At 38.6% G+C, this 24,489-nt stretch overlaps 1 protein-coding gene across 3 annotated transcripts in view; it reads left to right on the top strand.

The window, feature by feature from the left end:
* Positions 1 to 24,489, top strand: part of Enox1 (ecto-NOX disulfide-thiol exchanger 1) — a 515,583-nt gene that overhangs the window by 317,107 nt on the left and 173,987 nt on the right. For all 3 annotated transcript variants that reach the window (XM_090342091.1, XM_090342088.1, XM_090342090.1), the window contains 2 exons: positions 5,936 to 6,079; positions 6,907 to 7,044. In XM_090342091.1, coding sequence (XP_090198217.1) covers positions 6,010 to 6,079; positions 6,907 to 7,044 — 208 coding nt within the window. In that variant the 5' untranslated portion in view covers positions 5,936 to 6,009. The remainder of the gene's footprint in view (positions 1 to 5,935; positions 6,080 to 6,906; positions 7,045 to 24,489) is intronic.

Genomic DNA, 24,489 nt, shown 5'->3' with positions numbered 1-24,489 from the left:
TCTCCATTATCAGCTACCTACCCCATCTTTTCATTATCATTAAACTACCTTCTCTAGAATTCCCCAAATTCAAAGGCCTTGCTGAACCCTTGTGTCTCACAGCCACAATCCCAGTTAGTAAGAATGATTGTGGGTTGAAGCCAGCATGGGTAGAAAAGTCTATGAGATTCCATCTCCAATTAACTACCAAGAATCTAAGCCAGAGATGTGAGTAATAGAGTACTAGCTGATCACACGAGTTGATCAATTGTGAGCCATGAGTTCAAACTCCAGTACTGGAAGAAAACAATTGCGGAGTTGTACAGTCTTAACACTTCGACAGAAGGAATAGGAAGAACATTTACATTGTGTACTTGTAATGAGCACACTGAACATGCGCTTTAGACACTTATCTTCTTTGTACTCACGTGTATTCATGGATGATCACCGGTCACATTTCTGTTCCCTCTCAAGGCAGTCTACTTTGATCTTTTCTTTCCCTCCATCTCTCTGTCTCTCCCTCCTTCCTTCCTTTCTTCCCTCCCTCTCTCCTTCCCTCCATCCCTTCCTTCCTTCCTTTCTTTTTTTTTGGAGGTTGTGGGGCTTGAATTCTGGGCCTTGAGCTGTTCAGCTCAAGGGTAACACTCTACCACTTGAGCCACAGCACTACTTCCAGTTTTCTGGTTAATTGGAGATAATAGTCTCGTGGACTTTTGTGCCTGGGTTGCCTTTGAACTGTGATCTTCAGGTCTCAGCCTCTTGAGTAGCTAGAATTACAGGTGTGAGCTACCAGTGCCCAGTTGCGTTTGTCTTTTCTTCTATCACATTCTATAGAATAATTCCACTCTGCCCCCAATCTTGTAGATTCCTCTCCACTCCTTGATCAGTAAAATGAAATACCCAGTAGTTAACAGAACCCAGTCTCCTGAGAATCCTATGTAGTAACTGTCTGCAGTAGGTAGAGCAAATCCTTTGTGGAGAAGTAGTAGTGCAAGTTTTACTAATCAAATGAAAGACACTAAGCTTCCTAGTTATCTTTCCAAGAGAAGATTTGTCTGCACTTCCAATCAAAAAAAGAAATGTTTCCCTTATTATTTTCATCAGCAAATGTTTAATAGTGATACATAAGGGACATATTTTTAATAGCATTTTCTACTGTTTTAATCTGTGAACATTTCTATAAGCTCCAATGAACATGCTACCAATTACATGAAGACCAAAGTTAATATTTTCTCAGTGACAGCAGAGCAAGCTTTGGATAAAAAGCCGTCTTCCTTTATAATGTAAATATTAACCATGGAATCATTAGTGAAGAATTTCTATAGAAGAAGATTTCAGACATAAGTTCTCTTTCCTATCAATTCTTTTTTTGTTAGTAATAATTCCATTTCTCTCAATAAATAACATTGTTACTATACTAGGCATGAACCTAAGGATTCGATCCAACAAAGTCATTTTTAATTAAAAAAATATCCAGATATATTGAATTTATTTGTATTTGGATATTTGAAATTTGATAGGGAAGGGGGGAAAACCAAGACGGGTACGGGGTGTGGGGGGGGAGGGAAATGGGTACCAAGACATGTGAAAGGGTATCAATGTATATGAATTAATGCACCTTCTATCTGGCAAATATCATGTAACCCTTTTACTAATTACAATAAAAAATAAATAAAAAAAAAGAAAAAAATATCCAGAGGCTATCTAACAGAATCTATGTTTCATGGGCAGCTCCAAGTGACAGAGCTCTAGCCTTAAGCAAAAGAGGTCAGGGATAGTGTCTACATCTTGAGTTCAAACACCCCGACCAACAAAAAAATAAAATGAAAAAGGTTAGATAGAGGTTCACTAAACTCTGGACAAAGCTACTTTTGTGCCTGATATTTTACATATCTGATTGTTCCGTGATAATCACGTACAAGTTAAATCTATACATGTAAGCTTCCAATTTCATAATTGGTCATAAATCTCTTAGAAAGTTTTTTATTTTTGCTTTTGTTTCTTGCCAGTGCTGACACTTGAACTCAGAGCCTGGGCACTATTATGAGGCCTCTCTGTGTTCAAGGCTAGCAGTCTACCACTTGAGCCACAGAGCCACTTCTAACTTTTTCTGAGTAATTTATTGGAGATTAGAGTCTTATGAAGTTTCCTTCTTGGGCTAGCTTGGAATATCCCAGAATGGTTTTTATACTTAAATAGGAGGGAAAAATCTAGAAGGGGAAAAACATCATGTATCCTTTTCTTTCATGTATCTTTTAAATGACATTATTTTAAAAGGAATTGTAGGGGAAAATATCCTGCTACAACTTAGGTGTGGCTCAGAAAAATAGGGCAACATTTACTTTTAGAAATATCAAGTGTTATTCACTGTTTTATAATTAATTACATAATTATCCAGTAGAACACAAAGATCCCAGGGTACCTTAATGGAAACACTACACTTACAAATAAAATAATAATAATTATCGCCTACCATATTCAAAGTCCTTTACCAGCTGTAATTTTTAACTCCCCACATCTCTGTGTGTAAATAAACATCATTATGAAAATTTTTTGTATAGTTTAGAAATAAGAAAACTAAGGCAAATAAATCGACCTGAATGATAAAGCAGGCATTGTAGTCTTGCATCATTTAAAGAGGCAGATATTCAATAGAAACAATAGATGTTAGTTGAGTACAAAAATAGTTCTTGCAGCTATTCATAAATTACCTTATAGTAATTAATTATAAATCTCCCCTTTCTTCTAAGTCCTGTGACAAAATTAATTTGCACTTTGTAAACAATGTCATGGCAGTCTTGAGACCATCACAAATGCTTAGGAAGTGACTGAGCTTATCTTAGAGACCCTATGCTAGGTACTCAGTCGCTGGCCACATGAAGTTACATGTCATTAAAGCCATTACATTTTTTACATTGGAGATTGGGAGAAATGTAATAAATTGCATGTTGTGGAGTTCAATTAGGGGATAAATCAAGGTTTACAAACCACATTTTCCTAGTGGAGCAAGGCTTTTTTTTTTCAGTGAAATAGCAGTTTATGAAGGTGGTCAAGGAAAGTATAGGAAGGAGCTATAAGTTTCCAAGACACTTGATGTCCCTGTATAACATGACTATAATCCAATGAGCAGTATCACTGGAACAGACAGTTACAGAGCTAAGCAAAGTGACTGCCATCTCTAAAATACTACAGCAAAAAGTCAAGGTGAAATGTGGCCAGAGAGACACAAGTCATTAAGCCTACAAAGTTAAGGATGTTCTCTAATATAATGTTTCAGAACTACAGACTCATTAGACAGAAAAAAAAGAAAGAAAAAAAGATGTGATTGATGCACATTTGGAGAGATCTGAGCTAGAAGGAAGCCAGCCAACTACACTTCATTTGAAAGATAAGTAAGACAAATAGTGACCTTGCAAAGATCGGGGACAGCTCTACTACAGGGCCATTTAAGAAAAGAATGAGCACATGCTAGCCTGGCTCTGCCTTTGTGCTCTGCAATGGTTGTAGTGGAGAGAGAAAAGTGCTTTGAGGTTTAATCATAGAAAGAGTGCTGGTAAATGGACAGCTACAGGGCAGACATCTAGGTTAGCTCTGCTTTTCTTATGCTATTGAATTTATTTTCTATGGTAAGAATCTCTGATTGTCCTACTGCTTAAGGTAATTGAGGCATTATATATAATATATATTACATTTACTTATAGTTTACACATACACATACATGTGTATATACATATACACATATGTTGATATATGTATACATATATTATATGTATATATACATACATAATATACATAAACACATACTGAGTTCATTTGGTTAGTAAGGGTTTCATGGCCAGATATAACGTATGTGTTCTAAGGACATTTTACTTCCAAAGTTGGACTCATTCACGCTACTGCATGAGAGATGATAGGGAAAAATACATCACTACATTACTCCTCTTCTTGTTGGAGGCTAGTGATCGACTGAATCCAAGGAAATGTTATGCTCCTTATTCACCTATCCCTGAGCTGCAGGGACCTAGGCTTCCAATTGAATTGAACTTTTCCTCACATGGCAAGAAGCATTTTAGTACTGAAGGGATTGTGGATTCTTGCATCTGGATATCTAAGAAACACAAGAACACACACTAACGCTGTCAAACTTCATACAAATTTCACTTGGTGAACAACCATTTAATTCTAAAATGCTCACTAACAGAAACAGATAAGTATTTCCACCCAAATAATGACAAGTACTTAAACTTAGCCTTGTATCCTTTCATCATCTCTCTTTAAGGTCAAACTTTTCAGATCTTTTGTCTAGGTCGTCAACTATTGCAGGTGCATTTAAAAACTGGAACACATGTGCTGAATGCTGGTGGCTCATGCCTGTAATCCTAGCTACTCAGGAGGCTAAGATCTAAGAATCAAAGTCAGCCTGGGCACAAAAGTCTTATCTCCAATTAACCACTCAAAAATGGGAAATGGTGCAGTGGCTCAAGCCTTGAATATAAAGAGGTTCAGTGCCCAGGCCCTGAGTTCAAGCCCCACAACTGACAAAACCAAAAAAAAAAAAAGGAACACATAAATATTCTGGGTTTGCATTTTTAATGGTGAAGAGAAGTGATAGTATTCTACAGCATAACATTGAGAGGGATGTTATACCTGTGCTTGGGACTTTATTGTTATTTATATATATATTAGAAAAAGACTTTCGTATACAACAAAAATACATTCATTACAAGAGCGAGGACTCAATAACTGCATACCCAAAGCAATGGACATGGTAATGGAAATACAAACATAACTATATAGACAAAAAACCTATGACTATAATCATAATGTTTTATTTCATAAACTGATATGTTTCTATGACATACAAACCGTTAGCCTAATTTTGATTAAGTTCTAAAGACTAAGTCCCAGAGAATGTAATTAGAGATTCCCTCCTTGAACAATTGTTTGTTAAACTTGTCATTTAAAATATGATGTAAACATAAGCCATATAATTAATGATTGTTGTTCTTAATGTACTATGTTATGTGTCAACTGTTTTGCTGTTCCTTGGTTATCTCATATTGTTACACTATCTCACTTTGTTACCTGATATATCGGATATAATTGTATTTGGTTATCTGAAATTGGATAGGGAACAGGGGAAAGCAAGATGAGGGGTGGGGGAGGGGGGAAGGGAAATGGGGACCATGACATGTGAAAGGGTATCATTGTGTGGGAATTAAGGCACCATTTATCTGGCAAATATCATGTAACCCTTCTATTAATTACAATAAAAAATGTGGATTGTGAATGTATGTGTGTGTGCTTATAAAAGCTGTGCAGTTCTAAGTAAAATTCGGAACAAGTATTGACTAAAGTTATCATTCCGTACAACTGAAATGACAAATGGTTTTCCTTTTCCACCTCCATCCTCTAGATTTCCTTTACAGACAGCTTGTTCTTTCCTCTGGCTTTTCCTGACTATTGTAGCTCAGGTTTCCTCCTTTGCCAGATTAACAGTAAAAGGGCTTTTACTCTTTCTTACTCTTCCTCCTGACTATTTTTCTGCTCTAAATACATTTCACAGGCAGCAGTCATCAAAATAACATCAATTAATATTTTACCTTACAAATATCACCTCGATCTTCATCTGTTTTCTCCATTGATGTTCAGTGTATGGAAAAACCTGTGCCAGGACTGATAAACTCTGGCTATGGATACTCTTCAGTAGGAGACAAAACGTATATGCACTTACAGATGGCTCTGTTTATCAAGCCAGCTGGGTGCCAGGTGAAGGGATGAACAGGTTGACCCCTTGTGTTCCAAGAAACGGAACCATAAGACAGTTACTAAAGGATGGACAGGAAACAGCTTTATTTCTACTTGCAAATGCTGGAAGTTGCTCTTGGTTGTTTGGAGTTCATTCTGTCCGAGTTAATTATTAAGTTTCTTAGTACTCTTCTGTCCCCTTTTGCAGAATCTGATGATCTCAGAAGGGACCCTGCATTCAGCTATCAGAGCATCCCAGCCTCCCAGAATGCTTGTCATTCAATGGTAGATGCAGCACGAGTTGAAAGTATCACCCAGTGTCCCCAGGAACTTCCTCAGATGATGGCTTCAGGTAACTAATGCTGGACACCAGAGTATGTAAAGAAGGCTTTTTGCCTTCTGGTTGGGAAGGCTTCTGGTTGGTTCTATGGCTTGCTCAGGCATAGAAGCAAACATAGAGCCAGAGGCTGAGGCCTTGAAAATCAACCAGGCCATGAAATTCATGAAAACCCAAAGCATTAACTCAAATCCTGCCATTTTTTAAAGCTCTGTGTCACCTGTTTTACATTTTTATTTATTTTATGACAGCCAGTGCCTACAAGAAATATTTTGGAAAAGTCACTTTTCCTTAGTGAAAAGCTTTCAAAGGAAGGAAGATAAAACAATAAGGACAGTACTGAGTCTTAGCAACTGTTTCCTACTTTGTTATTTTTATTACATTTAACTAGTTGTAGAAAGGGATTTCAATTCAACATACCATTTTTTGAGTACAGTGTATTTGGGTCAGTTTTCCCACTACATAGATTAGAAGGTATGCCTGGTCCAGAATCACTCATGGAAAAAGATGCATTAGTCCTTAGTCTACTAGCCAGGTGATTTGCTGATTAGTCCTTGGAGAATACTTAACCACTCAACCCATTTAATTAATGATATTTCATCCACATAAGGAAGCAGTTCTTTCTTTTTCTTCAGAACTGTCTCCTAAATGGAATACAAACTACATGTCATAAAGTTAACTCCCAGAAAGTATTTGAGAAATCTTTGTTTATGTCTGGAGGGGGTGGGGGAAGTCCTGTAGAGCATATTGCTTGATTCTTTTTAATAGCATGGGAATGTGTGAAATGAAGCCTCCTATCTCTACAAATGATGACCCTAAGACAGAGTTTGCTCTCTCCACAGCGGCCGATGGTTTGGGGAGCATAGCAATAGACACAACCCAGCTCAACATGTCCGTTTCAGATCCCACAGCCTGGGCCACAGCCATGAACAACTTGGGCATGGTTCCTGTGGGGTTGCCCGGACAGCAGCTTGTGTCTGGTAAGCTTTTTCTTGGTTTCAAAGATAACTTGTGGCCATGCCAAAGGGTGAGGGTGACAGGTGCTCGGTAATCTCTCTATGCCATGTGTGTTGAACATGCTCTTTGATTTAGGATCAGGCCATGTTTGGCAGACTGTTCTGGGGATTCTTGCTCTCCTGCCTGCCAGCCATTGTCAAAGGAGGTCATCCTATAGGTTACTGCCGTCCACGGCAGGTCTTCTCCGTAGACTTGTGACACCGGTTGCATTTCCATATTGGTAGACAGAGTGGCTAGTTCTTTCCATTTATAGAACTCATTCTCATACATTCTCCCATTTGATGCAATTTTTGTTTGAGACAGATAAATATCCAATTTTGTCATGGTTCATGTTAATGTTCCCATATTACAAGGAGAAAAAACACGTAACTTTTCCAGCTCTGAAGTGGTAGCCAGAAAAAAAAGCTCAACTGACACGAAATGTTACATTTTCTGTCCATTACTTTCTGGAATAGCAACACAATGCAATTGATAAATAACATGTTTAGAAGTATCACCTCATCAAAGGTCATTTAAAGATTTGACCATTTCATTTGACACATGATCACTGAAGACTTTACATGTGGGTGGTGGTAAAAAGTGCTTTGAAACCTAAAATATAAATGCTTAGAATTTCTTGAGAGGCATGTCTATCTAAACTGGAAAAGGGCCCAATAATAAGAATAACATATAACATAAATCAGGTATTGGTAATAGCACAGACCAGACTTGTGATATGGACATTTCCAGACTGATCACTGGGGCTGTGAGGGCAACACCACCACTCATTTACTCAACACAAACCCTAGCTCCCTTGTGCCCAAAACAAGGGTTAATCCATAAGCAAGCAGAAACGGTCCTTGCCTTCCCAGGACATGCAGTAGAGAGCGGTGACAGCAAAGTATGTCAAAATTTTTGTTGCAATAGCCCAACATTTCCCTTTGGTACAGCATGCTGCATGAGGGTAGAGAGTATGCACTAGGCAGGTGGCCTTTGGGATTAAGTTCTGTCCACAAACCTATGTACTTAATATGTTCTTTCCTTTGCTTTCTCATGTGTGTGTGTATGTGTGTGTGTGTGTGTGTGTGTGTGTGTGTGTGTGTGCTGTTCAAGTATAACAGATGAGAAGTCATGTATTTTTAGTATGTGTATTTAAATACAAATATATACATACATACACATTTTAAATTCAGGGCCTCCCATGTGGTAGCTATGTAGGTACACTACTACTTGAGTAGCATTTGCTCACTTGTTATTTTGTTTTAGTGTTCAGTAAAGATTTGTGCTTTGACCCATGGTGGGCCTTGAATCTTGATCCTCCTGCCCGTGCCATTCATGTAGCTAGGCTCACTGGAGAATATCATTATGCCTGGACCTATGTTTTATTTAAAAATTTTTTTTTTGTCAGTCATAGGGCATGAACTCTGGGCCTGGGCACTGTCTCTGAGCTCTCCAGCTCGAGGCTACTGCACTACTCCATAGCGCGACTTCTGGTTTTTTGGTGGTTACATGGAGATAAGAGTCTCAAGGTCTTTAGTGCATGGGCTAGCTTTGAACTGTGATCCTCAGATCTCAGCTTCCTGAGTAGCTAGGATTTTAGGCATGAGCCACTGCACCCATCTTAAAATATTTTTTAATAAGACAAGAAGATATGAGGGTAGGTAGGAAATGGGAAAATGGACAGAAAAAAATACATTTTTGAATCATAAAACATCTGCTTAAGATATGTATACAATTCTTCAAAATGCCTTAGTATACATACAACTGAAGATTAGTCTATGGGGACATACTAATAAATGACACTTTCTATAGATTGCACAGGTGATTATTACACGGGCCCTATTTGCAAAAGCATATCTGGACAGGTACTTTCTTGTGACGTGTAAATGTAACGACTTCTATTCTTCCATGTTTTCCCAGATACCTAATGGAAATATTTAGACATCAAATTACTATTGTCTTACCTCACGTTTCTCTCAGAAAGTATGCTATGACTTCTACAGTTAGCCAAACCCTCAATAATTCATTATTTTTCCTTATGATTTTTGAGTCTTCTGACATTTTTAACTGTGACCAATGTATGATTTTCCCATCATCTTACCATGAAAAGAATTACAGCCCTACTCATTATAGAAGATTCACCGTATCTGCCCTGCATTACTTTTTTTTTTATCTCTTCTGTATTAGCCAAATTGTTTTTGAGCCTTTTGGAGTCTCCCTTAGCCTCCTCTCCGCCTTTTCCCTGTCTGACAACAGAGCTTCTCTTTGCTTTGGTCTCAGGGCTATTAGCCAGAAATGTTGGTTGAACTGGCTGCTAGTCCAGTTTTGTTCTGTTAGTGTTTATGTATTCTCATCCCCCCCACCTCTTTCCCTCCCTTCGTCTCCCTCCCTCTTCCTCTCTCTCCTTTCTCTTCTCTCCCTCTCCCTCTCTTTCTTTTTCTGCCAGTCCTGGGGCTTGAACTCAGGGCTTGAGCACTGTCCTTCAGCTTTTGCAAGGCTAGCACTCTACCACTTGAGCCATAGCACCACTTGAGCCATAGCACCACTTCTGGCTTTTTATGTGTATATGGTATCGAGGAATCGTACCCAGGGTTTTGTGCATGCTAAGCAAGCACTCTACCATCTGGCTATCATAATGAATATAAAATGTTTTATTGCGAATTTTATTAACATATTTTCAATTTTTTATTTGTACTTCTGTATTAAATTTTTAAATGATTCATCATATAAGTCATTCCCAGTTTAGCCATTCTGAATGTTTTCATTTAGAGTGTTTCTCCCTCTTCATACTTTAATTTTTTTATTATCATTTAAGATGTTGTACAAAGGTGTTTTCATGTAATAAAGCAGTTTAGGAAGACAATGTATCTTGACTAATGTCACTTCTTTCAACATTCGCATCCATCCCTCCTCTACCTACCCTGTCCTATACTCTTCTTAATTTTGGAGGCTATCCATTGGATTCTTGACTACATTCTCTCTGTCTTTTCTTTATTTCTCTACTCCTTTTTCCCTTGACCCACTTCACCCCATTCAGATACTACTTCCTTTTATTCTATTTTGCTGAGTTTCCCTTGAATCTACTGTATTTTCAGTTAATAATTTGTATATACTTGCATACCACCCAACATATCTCCTTATAAGTTTATAAGCTAAATCTAGCTTCTGCATATAAGGGAAAACATGTATCCTCTGGCTCTCCAGGCCTGACTATTTCAGTTAACACAAATTTTCCAAGATTTGCCATTTCTTTACAAGTGGGTAGTATCATTCTTTTTAATAGATGAGTAAAAATATATACCACTTTTACTAGCCAAGTTTCTTAGAGAACTCAATCTCAGCATATAAAAGCATTTTACCTTGTCTTTGACAAAGTGATCATATTTATATAGAATTGATGTGAGATTCAAATGGGATAACTTTCTCCCAAAAATCATAGAACCCATGCATCTATAGAAAACATTCACTGAATTGTAGCTCTTTTTTTCCAAACAAATAATATCACTGTGAACACATTTGAACATATGAGTTTCTAGCACTTAGCATTATTTCCCGTGGGTATATTCCCACATGAAGAACTAGCAGGTCAAAAGACAAAACATTTTAATCTTTCTTGCTACATACAGGGCAATTAATTTTCCCCAAAACCAAATATACTATTTCTTAACTGGATATTCTGAAAATGACATTGTGACTTTCCATTCTTTGATAAATTGAGACCTCCACACTCAATTCTTAGCCTAGTGTGTGGTGGTACTATTGGGATGTAGTAGACCTTAGGAGGTGGGGCTTAGTGAAAGGATGTTAAGTCATTGAAGGTTGGCCCTTGATAGGATATAAGGGTCATTGCCCAACTCTTCCTCTTTCTTCCCTTCCTTTCTTCCTCTATTGTTCTTCCTGTGCTTCCAGCATGATCTTATCCCTTACCACAGGCCCAAAGTGATAGAGCCAAGTGACCATGGATAGAACCTTGCAAACCCTGAACCCAAATCAGTATTTCCTCCTTTTCAGTTGATTTTCCTGGCTTTGTGTTGCAATGACAGATTAGCATACTTTGTTCTGGTCTTGCTTCCATTTTATTTCCTATTCATATTACTTCCTTCTGCTAAGTAGGTTATTCTCATCCTATGTACATTCATCAAAGGGAATTCTTTAGGTAATTTTGTTTTGAATGGACATGTATTAGGTTATTTGGTGTACCATGTAATCCTTAATTTCTTATTACCTAAGAATATTTATCTAGTCTGTTTTTTGCCTCTTTAATGTTATTTCTTTTCAAATATTTTCCTTAATGTATTCTTTAACTGCACTTATGAATATAAAGGTTAACCTACTCTAAACGTGAAAATGTATTTCTAATTTTCCATACCTTTGTTGGCTTTGCCTTCTCTTACCAGAAATTAAATTCTTGCACATTTGTTCCCTTTTTCTGAAGCATATTATCTGCTTATTGATCTCTCTTTTTTTGTGTCTCCAGCACCACCTTACATGATTCTATAACATATTTGTAGGAAGCATTGTATCTTTTTTTGTACCTGGTAAGTAGTACTAGTTCTTTCTTTTCAACCTAGCCACAGAGCTAGTGGAATGAGTTCTACCCTCAGTGTTCATGTTGGCCTTCTCTGGGGCTCAGTGTAACTGAAGGATGTTATAGGCAGTCTCTAATGTTTCAGGAGGGACTTGAAAATTATTTAGTGGAATATTTCCTCTAAGAAATCCTCTCTAAAACATCTCTGACAGGATTATGAAGAGGTTGGATTTTATGAGCACTTGGCTTTATCCCAATGTTTCTGATATTTCTAAGTGGTCAAGCACTCTTCCTATATTTGTTAAAATTAAACTGGCACTAAATCCCATTTCTCGGTGCTTCTTCAGTTTGTCGAGAGATTAAAATTATCAGCAAAGCAAGTTGTAAATTTTTCATATCCTTGATTTTATCAAAACAATTTCCCAGGAAACTGCATCACTTGTTAACATCATGTCATATCTTCCTGATGGTTTCATGTGTGCCTACAAATGTTCTCCAGGAATCTTCTTCCCTTTCATTATCATGGTTGCATGATAATGAACTTCTATTTACCTTCTTCACACTTGAATCATTAGTTTGAATGACTTTTCTTTGTGCAAAATATACCATTGTGGTTTTTTTTTTGCTTGAGGCCTATATCCTATACTTCAAAGGTATAGTTTATCAGTGTTTATCTCTACCTACTCTTTAATGTTCGTTTTAGTTCCATAATTTGTTTTTGTTTTTGTGATATTTTTCCTTGATGTTAATCATTTTATTATGAATATTTTGTCCACTGTTACAGATTTACATTTTCTACATTAGTCTGTTCAAATCGGTGTCCCACCATTATTGTTAAATGAATTCAATATTCTGTAAAATGGAAAGACTCAGAAAAAATCATATTAAGTGAAGTAAGCCAGACTCAAAGGAACTTAGGCTCAATGGTTTCCCTCATTTGCCATAATCAGTAGAAACCTTGGGCTCTCCTAGCAGAGATTTGCAATAGAGCAAAACCTTGAAACATAAGGCCATATAGTATGACGCTAAATGAAAGGACCTCTAGGATATAGAAACAAAGTCATATAATGAATGATTGTTGTCCTTAATGTACTATGTTATCTCTCATCTCTTTTGCTGTCCCTTGGTTATCTCGTATTGTTATAGTATCTCACTTTGTTACCTGATATATCGGATAATTTGGTTATTTGAAATTGGATAAGGAAGGGGGGAAAACAAGATGAGGGGTGGGGTGGGGGGGAGGGAAATGGGGATCAAGACATGTGAAAGGGTATCAATGTATATGAATTAATGCACCTTCTATCATGTAACCCTTCTATTAATTACAATAAAAATATATGAAAAAAAGATGAATGCAAAATAAATCAGTCTATTAAAAATTAAAAAAAATATTTAGGTGACCCAATCACCATAGCCAACTAAGTTAAATGCTGATGAATTACTTTAAATTATTTTGTGGGTTTTCTCAAAGGCTTCACTATGTTAATGTTCAATGTACAATTTTCAAAAAGTAGAAACTAGTATATAGGATTTTATCTTGATTTCATCTTTAAGAACTGTTCACCAACATTTCATATGACACACCAATATGCACCTATTCACAGCAGATATTACCTGTCTACTGTGGTTTTCCACTACCATCATCCTTTTTTCTTTGCTTTATGATCTTGTTTATGTTTGTGTTTGTGTTCTTATGGAATGTTGGCATTCTATATTTTTAAGTCTCACTATAACTCTTTTGTGATGGTCATGTAACTCCCTGAAATCTTGAAACTTTTTTTCTCAGTTTTCATGTATATATGCATATCCATACATATGCATAGTTGAATTTAAAATATGTATCTTATAGGGGGGTGGGGGGGAGGGCAATGGGTACCAAGACATGTGAAAGGGTATCAATGTATGTGAATTAATGCACCTTCTATCTGGCAAATATCATGTAACCCTTTTACTAATTACAATAAAAAAATAAAATATGTATCTTACCACATAATATAGGTAGATAGTCAGGTAGATAGATTAGAACTAGAGATAGATAGATAGATAGATAGATAGATAGATAGATAGATAGATACATACATACATACATACATACATACATACATACATACATACATAATACACACATACATACTGAAGCATAGATGATAGGTAGGTAGGTAGGTAGATAGATAGACAGACAGACAGACAGACAGACAGACAGACAGATAGATAATAGATAGATAGATGCTGGTACTGAGACATGAACTCAGGGCCTCGCAATGTCCCTTGCCTTTTCCAATCACGGCTGGCACTCAGCCATTCGAGCCACAGTTCCACTCCTGACATTTGGTGATTGGAAATCAGAGTCTCATAGACTTTCCTGCCAAGGATGGCTTCAAACTATCTCAGCCTCTTGAGTATCTAGGATTGCAAAGGATTGCAGGGTTGATCCCCTTTTCTTTTTGCGACAACCTGTGCACAGAACCGTAAGTACTATACTAGTACTAACTGGAGGTGACAGTCACCGTTTATCTCATGTTTCATAACATTCCATATTTGTCATACTTCAAATACTTGTTGCTAAAAGGCAAAATACCTTTTTGCCATTTTGCCAGGGGAAGGAGTATATGCAAGGCCATGCCACATTCCCACCCGGGATGACTGGTTCTAAGCTACTACTTCTTTGTTGCCCTCTAGTCCTCAGAAGCTCTGAGGTCATCCTGTTGCTTGCTTCCTGCTGCTCTGAGAATTTCCCTTCACTCATGGGAGGGCCTGGTGGGGTATAGTCTTTTCACTGTCTTTTTTGTTGTTGTTATCTACTTTCCTTCTCTGGTGTTCTTACTCATTTTAATTCTTCTCTGCTTCCTCTGATTTTTTTTAAGTTTCCTTCTTGGGTTGTTTAATCCTCCCAGGAACACCTTTATCCTCTTTAATGTGCCCAGATATGAAGAGGCACTTGTTAAATCCTTTCATCTCCTCAAGCATCACCCTTTTAACTGGATTTACTAAGCCAGATGTTGTGCTGAATGCAAGCAATAGAAAACATAGGCTCTCCTGTTATGTTGTAGACTCTAGTGGGAGAAACACGAAAGAGTAAATAAGCAAATGCAAATCAACCCAGTCAGTAGTTATCTTATTAATAGATAAGAAAGCATGCTACAGGATGTCCCAGCAGAATGAGAGGCAGAGTAGTCAGAAGACTACTCCAGCCTTTCTGTGAAGGACTTCTGTGAGCTCTCTGAGCACCCATGGTGATGTGAAAAATTGGCAACAAGAATCTCACATAGGAGACTGTGGGCAGTTACCCAGATGAGAGAGTGTTGGCAGTAACTCCAATTACAGCCTAGCGGTAAAGATGGAGCCATACGAAAGCACCCTGGAGATATATCACTGTCAAAACCTCAGGCATGTTAAGATGGGTCACTGGGGAGTCCTGATGGACTCCTGGGGAATCTGGACTTAGAAACTGAGACAATGGTGGGGTCATATCATGAAAGGTGGAGAAAGGCAAGAATCGAAGAAAGTAGAGGAAGAAAGCTGATTTTTTTTTTGCATGTGATAAACCTAAAGAATCTCTTAGAAGGAAATGGTGAGCAGTCCACTTCAGTGACCTGGAAGTCAGAAAGAAAGGGCAGACAGGATGTAGCCTTGCCATCTACAGCACACAGACAGACTTGCCACCCTGGGGACCTGTGTGCCTCTGCCATACTCTGCTGTGAAGATAGGACCTGACTCTCTATCCAGGTGTCAGCCTGATCTCCAGTCAAGTTCCCAAATCCCTCCTTTATCTTCTCCTCTTGTGATCTAGTAGACTCCTGTGTGTTACTGGGCTCCAAGGTTTGACATGAGAGCAGTGGTCAGAAAACTAATGGAACTTGTGAGTCCTGCTGGAACCATCTCATCAGCATGCACATACTCACAAAAGCACTGGCTTGTCGGCAAGCTGTCAGCAAGCCAGACCATATGCTCACGTTGAAAGTGGAACTAGTACTCATGCCAGCACCCTTCCTGTCTTGAGTCCCTTCAGATATTGCAGATAACATTTTCTGACCCAGGTGTTATTAAGGCAGGCAGAAAGCCTGGTGCACAGCAGTGATGATGCCCACACATTTCGTGGCTTCATTTACTATACCATTGAAAGATTTCTTATTATCTAGTGTCAGAAAACAAATAGGCCTTGACTTGGGTTTCACAGTTTAGGTAGGTGATATCGTATATCTTTGACAACTCTGTTACACTTTACACACCTATTTACATTTTTCTCCCTAAGACATTAAGGCCATGCATTTTTATATTTATTTATTCATATGATATTACTGGAAGTTCAAAAAGTATGCAATATTTTACAAGGAATCAGAGAAACAAAAATTCACATGGCAGACAGATGATATTTTACAGAAGTAGAGCTTATCTAAATAATTCTGCAAATAATCACCACAAATGATAAATCAGATTCACCACTGTGATTTGTATTTGTGGATATTTTACAGAGAGACAGGGACCCTACCTTGGCCAGCAGCTATGAGGGTGGGTAGTTCTGACAGATTTCTCTAAAGAAGTGATATTTAGGTTTCGCCCATAGATTATATTGGAGTAAGTCAGGTAGTCAGACAGAAGAAAGAGAAGAAAAGGGGAATTTGAAAGGGTGGAAGCTATCTAAAAGCAGAAAATGTACTGAACAAAGGCCAGAGCAGACAGGATCCTGGATCTTTAGAGGCAGTGACAGATGGGTGTAAACTGGCAGAGAGGCTATGTCTGGGCTGGAAACAAGGTGCCAAGTTGATGTTTAACATGATCCAGAAGTTGGTTAAAGTCAGACCATGCTTTACAAGATAAAGATTAATGTAGATTTCATTTGAAGTGCTGCTTACTAAAGGATATTAAGCAGGTATCTTCTTATCTGTGTTGTGATTGCTTTTTGCAATCACCTGAACAGTGTGATATGTAATCTCTTGAAAAGTCCTAAGATAGGAAGTGGGGTTTCCACAGAGAAGTCTGCTGCAGGTCTCAAAAGGGATGGTTGAAGTAAACAGACTGGATATCTCCTCACATGCTTGTAATATTGAATATCTAGTATTATGGCAATTTGCTATAGGTCCTTGGGACTTTGTAACTTGTACCTTAGGTGTCGATGACACTTATAACTGTCATTCTAGTGGTGTGCTTATCATATGTGTATCTATCTGTTTTATAGCTATAGTTATAAAATTAAGAATTACATGTTGAGATGCCAGGCATTCACCCACAGTCAGACCAAAGGAGGATGCTTTTAGGAAAGGAACATAAAGGTGCCATGCCTCTGTGCCTCTGATCATATAAAATGACATTATCAAAATGAACTCCAGAAAATGGAAACGAGAGGTTTTTATTTTTTCTTCTCTTTTTGTCTTGTTTGTTTACATATCTTTTTTGCAGGGGAGGGAGAAGATACAGGAACGAAGGGACAGTAGTGGCACTCACTAGACACTGTGTTGAAAATGCACTAAAAGACTTGTGGGTGGGGATGGAAGGGAATAGCTAGGAGAGAGGGGAGGAACAGATGATATTATACAAGAAGAAGTGTACTCATTACCTGAGTTATGAAATGGTGACCCCTTTGTATAGCTTCTTTGTAGTAAAGATAAAAATACTTAATTTTTTAAAATGAACAGCATATTAAGGAGAGGGTGTATTTCAAGTGGTAGATGGTAGATGCCAGCCTTGAGCAAAACAGCCCAGCAAAAATGCAAGGCTCTGATTTAAGGCCCAGTACTGTCACACACACACACACACACACACACACACACACACACACACACAAAATTTATGCATTGATTACCTTATGTATTCAAGCACGGTGCTATAGACTAGACATTTACATCTTCCTGAAATCCCTGTGGTAAAAATCCTAACCTAAAAGTGATGACATTAGGAGTTGGGGCTTTAGGGTGGTGATTCCTGCATGGAGCCAGAAACCTCCCTACTGAGATTGGGGCCCTTATGAAAGAGACATAGGAGAGTTCCTGAGCCCCTCCCATCATACAAGACTACAATGAGAAGGCCAAACAGGAGATAGCAATTGAGGTCGCATTGTCCTTCACTGCTGGCGATTTGAGTTTGGACTTCTCTGCCTTTAGGAATGTAAAAAGAATAATAAACTTCTGTTGTTTATAAGGCATGTAGCCTCTAGTATTTCATTACAGCAGTCCAATAAAACTAAGACATATTGTGCATTTCATTTAATATGTGTTCATCTTGAAAAAAAATGGCTTAAGCTTTAAGACACACATTGTTGAACTGTAATAAACTGTATATTCCTCATCAGGGACATTTTGTTGCTATTTTAAAAGATTCAGTTTTGACCTTGAGGCTTTCCTTCCAAAAGTTAATGCTTACGAAATGAAAGGACACTTTATCCTTAAGGGGAAAGAGAAATACCAGTCTTCAAGTTCCACTAAGTCTTTCTAACCACCAGGGCATCTTTAAAGAAATATCCCTCACTTCACTGGATGGGACTCTTGTGACCTCCATCGGTTAATGCATCCTCGCCATTTATTCTATCTCAGCTGGAAAAATAGGCCTCAACACCCTAATGTGAGCCACTAAAGTCTCCACAGGGGACTCCTTGCCCAGAGTGAATCACTGCTGATGAGCTTCTAACCAGCGACATTTTCATGAGCTGTTCAATCACTCAAAATGCTCATTTCATATTTTCACGATGTAGTGGCCTCTCTCCTGGAAACCTATGCATTTGAGAACATCTCTTTGAATTTGTTCATCCCCAGCTGTGAGAAAATACTGCCTAGTCATGGGAAGGAAAAAGGCAATTTAGAAAAATAATAGAGGAATATGATGATTTCAACTTCGTCTAGATTATCTGTGTCATCCTTGCCAGGATGTAGCCAGGAGTGGGACAGGGCAGTGTCTGCAGGGACAGAGGAAGCCCAAGTGGAAAGCCCTTGATTGGCCATGGAAGGCTGGGGAGGACTAAGACGTGTAGAAGAAGCCATGAGTAGGAGAAATAGGAAGCGATATATAGGCCCTGGAGACCAGGCATGACTGCTATTCTGTCCTGCCATGCTGGTTTCTAGGGCATTGCTGTGCTCCCTGTCAAAGGAGGAAGTTCAGTTTTCCTGAAACTCTGAAATTCCCTGACCAGAGAGAAAACTCCTAAAAAATCAAGTATACAATTTTGATGAATGTACTCAATGCTAAAATGACTAGCATCTGGCACATGCCATCAGGAAATAAAGCAACATAGTAACTTTCAAGGGGAACACTAAGAAGAGTAACTCTATAATTAGGCAATCTTTTTGGTAGGGATGGTGTTTCTGTTTGTGTATTTGTTCTTTAATAGATTCAGAGAGCCCCTGCAGAGTTAATCACACATACAGCCCTGTGAGTGATGTGGGGGAATTTTTGTAAAGAACTCTAATCCCCTTAGGCTTTGAAGAAACAAGGTGAGCAGAATGAGAGAGGGAAGGCCAGAATCCTGCTAAGCATCTAGGTCTTTGACTTAGTGGCATTTTACTAAGTAACCCAATTAACACAGGAGAAATTCAAAGATGTACCAACGGTGAAATACAATATAATTTACAAGCTTGGATTTTATTATCTCTGTTAAGGCAATCTCAGAACAAGAATATAGTGCTGTTCTTGTTTTACCAGTAAATGTAATGAGTAAGGTACATACAATGACCTTGAACCAGCACCCTTGGTTTTCTCATTGCTTTTTTTTGTCCATGTTTATATCTAATGTGTGTGTGTGTGTGTGTGTGTGTGTGTGCGTGCACGCATATGCATGTGTGTGTGCAAGCTAAGGCTCAAACTCAGGGCTTCATGCATGCCACTCAATTACATTACTCCTGAGCTATATCCACCCTTAATCCTATAGCTCATTTTTCAATATACATTTTTTAAGAAAATTCAAAACACTGAGAAAATATAAGCACAAACAGTCATTGTATTCAGGGTACATTATGGAAAAAAATGAACTATATATCTTGAGGGTAGAGATGGGAGGGGGAAATTGGGTGAAAGGATGGAAGGCATGACATTGACCAACCAAGAAACATCGTACTCATGACCTCACTTATGGAATTATCACTTCCTTGTACAACAACTTAATAAGATCTTTTTAAAAGAAAAAAAATCTAAGCATGAAAGAATCAGAAGTGTACTTACTTCTTTTCCATGCCCATCCCTCGTCAGAACACTTTGCTTTTGTTGAATCCATACTCAAATGAAAGAGGGAAGTGTGTTTGCTTTGCCACACGATGGGCTTCTTTTCTGCATGAGTGAATAACCACTGGTCTCTAAATGTCCTCCTGCTGGGTCCAGCGCTTAGATGTGAATACTAAGCTAGGTTTTGCTTCTCCTGTCATATTAATAGAGCCTAAAAGCGAAGTTAGGAAGTACAATTAAATAAGGATTTGTTATAATATAGTTCCTACAGTGTGAGAATACAAGAACTTAACTCAGTGGAATGATAAGGTTGGAGAGGACCTCACTTAGTAATAGCTTGTAGTATTTAGTGCATATTCAGGGAGACTTGAATACATACCATGGAACCTTAGGGAGCTGCAGCTCCACGGTATGAATGTATCTTATACTACTTCTGAGCTTATGGTAGACTTCATTAATCCATCAGAGGGCCTTCTTTGCTCTTGAGGTTTCCTATCTCAACATGGCACCTCAGGCAGCCATCACTGGTATATATGTAAAGACATCTTTCTATTAACAATGACCCAGTCCTGGCATTTCTATGTTTTTATGTTTCCTGTCCAGGATTTATTATGTACAAATGGGTATCCAAGGTATCCTCATTCATTCATTGGCAGAAACTGTCTTCATGGCATCAGGATGTGATCCCTGCCCCTTCCCTCCTTTTGGTAAGGATGTGTTACTGGCCCTTTTCTTTGTCCTTAATAGCCTTTTGATATGGTAGATAGGTTGGAGCAAAGCTACCCATCCTTTAGGTGGTCTCTTATTAGTAGATTTAGTGAAGCATCCATGTTGGCAGCTGTGCCTTAGCTTCTTCCTATTCTTGGTTGCTTGAGGCCTTTGTTGGGGCCTGGAACATAGAGAAATACAGACTCATAGCAGACATGCTACAGTGGCTGGGCCACACTTCCATTTCCTGGGTGAGGAGGCAAAGGTCTGGAGAGAGTCTAGGTAAGCCCTATAGAACAATGTTGTCTGTTTTCTTTATGTTTCATGTTTTTCAGAGAAATTCCTAGGCATTCATGCTCTTCCCTTCCCTTCCTAATGAAGGATGTGCAGAGTTTATGGGGAGCACTGTGGTTTTCATGGAGTGAAATTGACTAGTCTTAAAAGAAACAACTAACCCTTAATTTTGACTGCTAGGGTAAAGAATAGACCAAGAGCACATTATTTATTCATTCTTTGTAAGAAGTTTATTTGTAGGTATTCACACAAAGGAAAAATCCTGTTGATATTTTTGAAGGCAACTGAGATAGGCATCAAATTAATGATGAAGTATTCTTCACACTCATAATTAGTCTTCCATACTCTCCCATTTTACTTTTAAATGTTATTACTTTCTTTGTTCTAGTAGACCATGTTCAGTTGTTCATCTTCTCATTATTTGGTATCTGTCTGTTTAGTTATACATTCATCCAGGATGGACAGACAGTCAGCCAGACATCCATTCTGTATATTCTGCTTAATGCTCAGTCCTGAGAGAAAGAACTAGGTGTTTCTCTTGACATAGTTCTTGCCACGGATTGATGTTATGAATATAGTCTGGTGTGTTAAAGTCTTGGTGTGAGCTACTAGCACTGGTTTAGGAGGCTGTGGAAACTTGAGGAAATGGGACTTTGTTGGAGGAAATAGGTCACCTAGGCCATTTCTTGAAAGGGTATTCTTCCTCCTTCCTGTCTTCCATGAGGCAATTAGACTCCTTCTCAACACATTCCTGCCACCATAATATTCCACCTTATCTAGGCCCATACTCATGGCTACTGTTAACCAAGCACTGACACCTCTGACACTGTGAGACAAAGTAAATCCGTCCTCTATTAAATGGCTTCTCTCAGGTATTTATCAAGTGCTGAAGAAAACTGGCTAATGATTAGTATTCAATAAATGTGTGTTAAAAATAATTGTTTAAAGCTCATCATGATGGCTCACACCTGTAATACTAGCTATTCAGGAGGCTGAGATCTGAGGATTGCAGTTCCAAGCCAGCCCAGGCACTAAAGTCCATGAAACACTTATCTCCAGTTAACCACCAGAAAACCAGAAGTGGCTCAAGTGGTAGAGCAGTAGTGTTGAACTGAAGAGTTCAGGGACAGTACCCAGGCCCAGAGTTCAAGCCCCCAACCAACAACAACAAAAAAATCTTTTATAGTTTCTTACTCCTTTTGTCTACTCTTTTTCTCTATGTTTCTGTCTGTCTGTCTCTGTCTCTATTAGAACCCTAAAAACCATGTTCCTCTTCCCAGTATAAAAAAGAAGGAATTAGAACACTCCTTCCTAAAGGATTTTTTTTTTCAGGTTTTAGTCCTGAGTTACCTGCAACAAGAATTTATGTAGAAGTTTCTTGTACCAGATACTGGTCCTTATAGCCAATTACATATCAAAAAGGTGAAGTACTCTTGTGATATGGCTGAAAATGAACTTCATCTCCATAGTATTTCTAAAACATACAGTGCTTCAGTTTATTCTCCCTCTTTGTCTGAATTATTGATATTGGCTAGTATAAAGTAACAGACATACCTTCAGAATGCTGCCTGATTTTGACTCAGCATTCCTGATCTGACATTCACTGGTCAGGACAGGGGATCCATCTTGCTCTAGAGCCTAGTACAAAGCACTTTTGTGTGCGAGCAGAGGAAAGAACTCAGAAAAATACTTTCTTTAAAATATTTTAAAGAAGTCATTCATTTCATGCTTTGAGAGAAAAGCAAAATTTTCAAAGAATCTTTTAGCCTTTAAGGAAAAATATTGTGTTTTTGTTTTGTTTTGTTTTCTGTTTTTTTGGAAGTTAAACAGAGTTTTATTCAGTACCTAGCATCAAGAATCACACTGACCAATCAGGGCCGTCTCTAAGATGTGAGTGAAAGAGCGACCCTGCCAAATCTTACAGGCTACTTTTCTAGACCGCCAGCCATGTGGTTGGGCTGGCCATATACAGGTGGCCAATGGAATTCAACATAGTTGATTGATGACTGGGGCAACCACTGACACCTTTGCTGTTTGAACGGACCTATCATCTTGGCAGGCTTCTGGTGCACTGCTCTGATGAAAAAGGAAAGGGAGGGATTTTCCTGGCAGGCCACGGCGGATTGGGTGGGGGTAACTCCACCTGGTTTAACTGCTCTTGTAATCTGAGCTTTTATCAGGGATTTTACAGCCCCTGCCTTGGGTCAAGCCCTCCTTTGTCATGAAGATGGGAGATGCCTATAGGGGATGGGTTTTTGGGTTAGTCCCTTTCATTCCCCCCTCTTTTTGGAAAATGAGTCAAATCCTTGACTCTTCCTCCCACCCTATGTCCTCCTGTCATAAGGGCCATATTGAGTCCTCAGCACTGGCCTTTTAGCCACTCCAATTCTCCTTTGTACAAATGATCATTATGCTGTTTACAATGCAGGGGCCAAAAGCATCATTAGTAAAACTAAGGATTCTGCAATTGCAGATATTCAGGATGTCATCAAATATTGTGTTTTTTAAATGTGTATAAAATTAAGTCCAAGTCTACAGAAAATATTGAAGCAGCTTTACTCTGAAGCAAACCAACAGATTTTTGGAATTAATATTATATTCCCACACTCCAATTTTGAGGAATATACTACTACTGATTTAAGTTGACAATAGCCCTGCAGACCTTCCTCGCACCTCTGCTCGCCATACCTACTTGGCTCCCATATTTATTAACCAGCTGTTATTATGAAGAACTAACGTTACTGCTCTCCTGAAGCTCATACTCTTAATAATGGAGGCAGATTTTCAGCAAGTAAACTAACAATTTCTGTCTTTCTTCGCTTTCTTTCTTTCTTTCTTTCTTGCTTGCTTGCTTGCTTGCTTTCTGTCTGTCTTCTTCCTTCCTTCCTTCCTTCCTTCCTTCCTTCCTTCCTTCCTTCCTTCCTTCCATCCTTTCTTTCTTTCCTCGGTTGAAGGATTTGAACTCTGGGCATGGGCACTGTCCCTAAGTTCTTCAGCTCCAGGCTAGTGCTCTACCACTTTGAGCCATAGAGCCACTTCCAGGTGTATGGTGATTAATTGGAGATGAGTCTCATGGACATTTGTGCTCAGGCTGGCTTTGAACCACAATTCTCAGATCTCAGCCTCCTGAGTAGCTTGGTTACAGGCATGAACCACCAGCACCTGGCTAAATTCATAATTTCTATGAAAGAAATACTCCACTGTTGCAATGAACCTTTCCTTGGTCTTCAGGCAATGAGAGGTACTGTGGAGACAACTTCAGCTGAGATCAAGATGAATGAGAAGAATCTAGTTCTGAACAGGATAGAGGAAAGAGCCTGCAAAGGCAGGAAAGCTTGACTTATTGCAGAGCCATTTTGAGAAATGAGGTAGAGACCATTAGGAAAAGAGATTGACAGGAGAGAGGCCCTGCCAATGCTGGGAAAGAGTTTTCGGTCCATTCTAACGTTAATCAAAGATGAATTATTTTTCATTTCTTTATGAGAATGATTCCTTGATTAAGTTTAAATGTTAGAAAAGAGTTTAAGAGGAAGAGGAAGGAAGCACTGGAATCTGTTTGAAAGATGACTTGGGACTGCATCATGGATTTGAGGAGTGGAGAGGGGAGTAAAAAGTCAGTGAGAAGAAAAAGTCTCCAGCTTTGGGCCAGCTTTGGGCCAAGCCTTTGCAATGATTGGTGCTTCACTGAGACAGAGAAAAACAATGAATCCTTGGACTAGGACCAAATATGAGCCACTGAGAAGAGAATATTAAA

This window comes from Megascapheus bottae, chromosome 11, assembly GCF_031878675.1.
Source record: "Megascapheus bottae isolate mThoBot1 chromosome 11, mThoBot2.hap1, whole genome shotgun sequence".
Lineage (NCBI taxonomy): Eukaryota > Metazoa > Chordata > Mammalia > Rodentia > Geomyidae > Megascapheus > Megascapheus bottae.
Note: the sequence above shows the minus strand (reverse complement) of the source record. Positions and strands in the feature narration are given on the sequence as shown.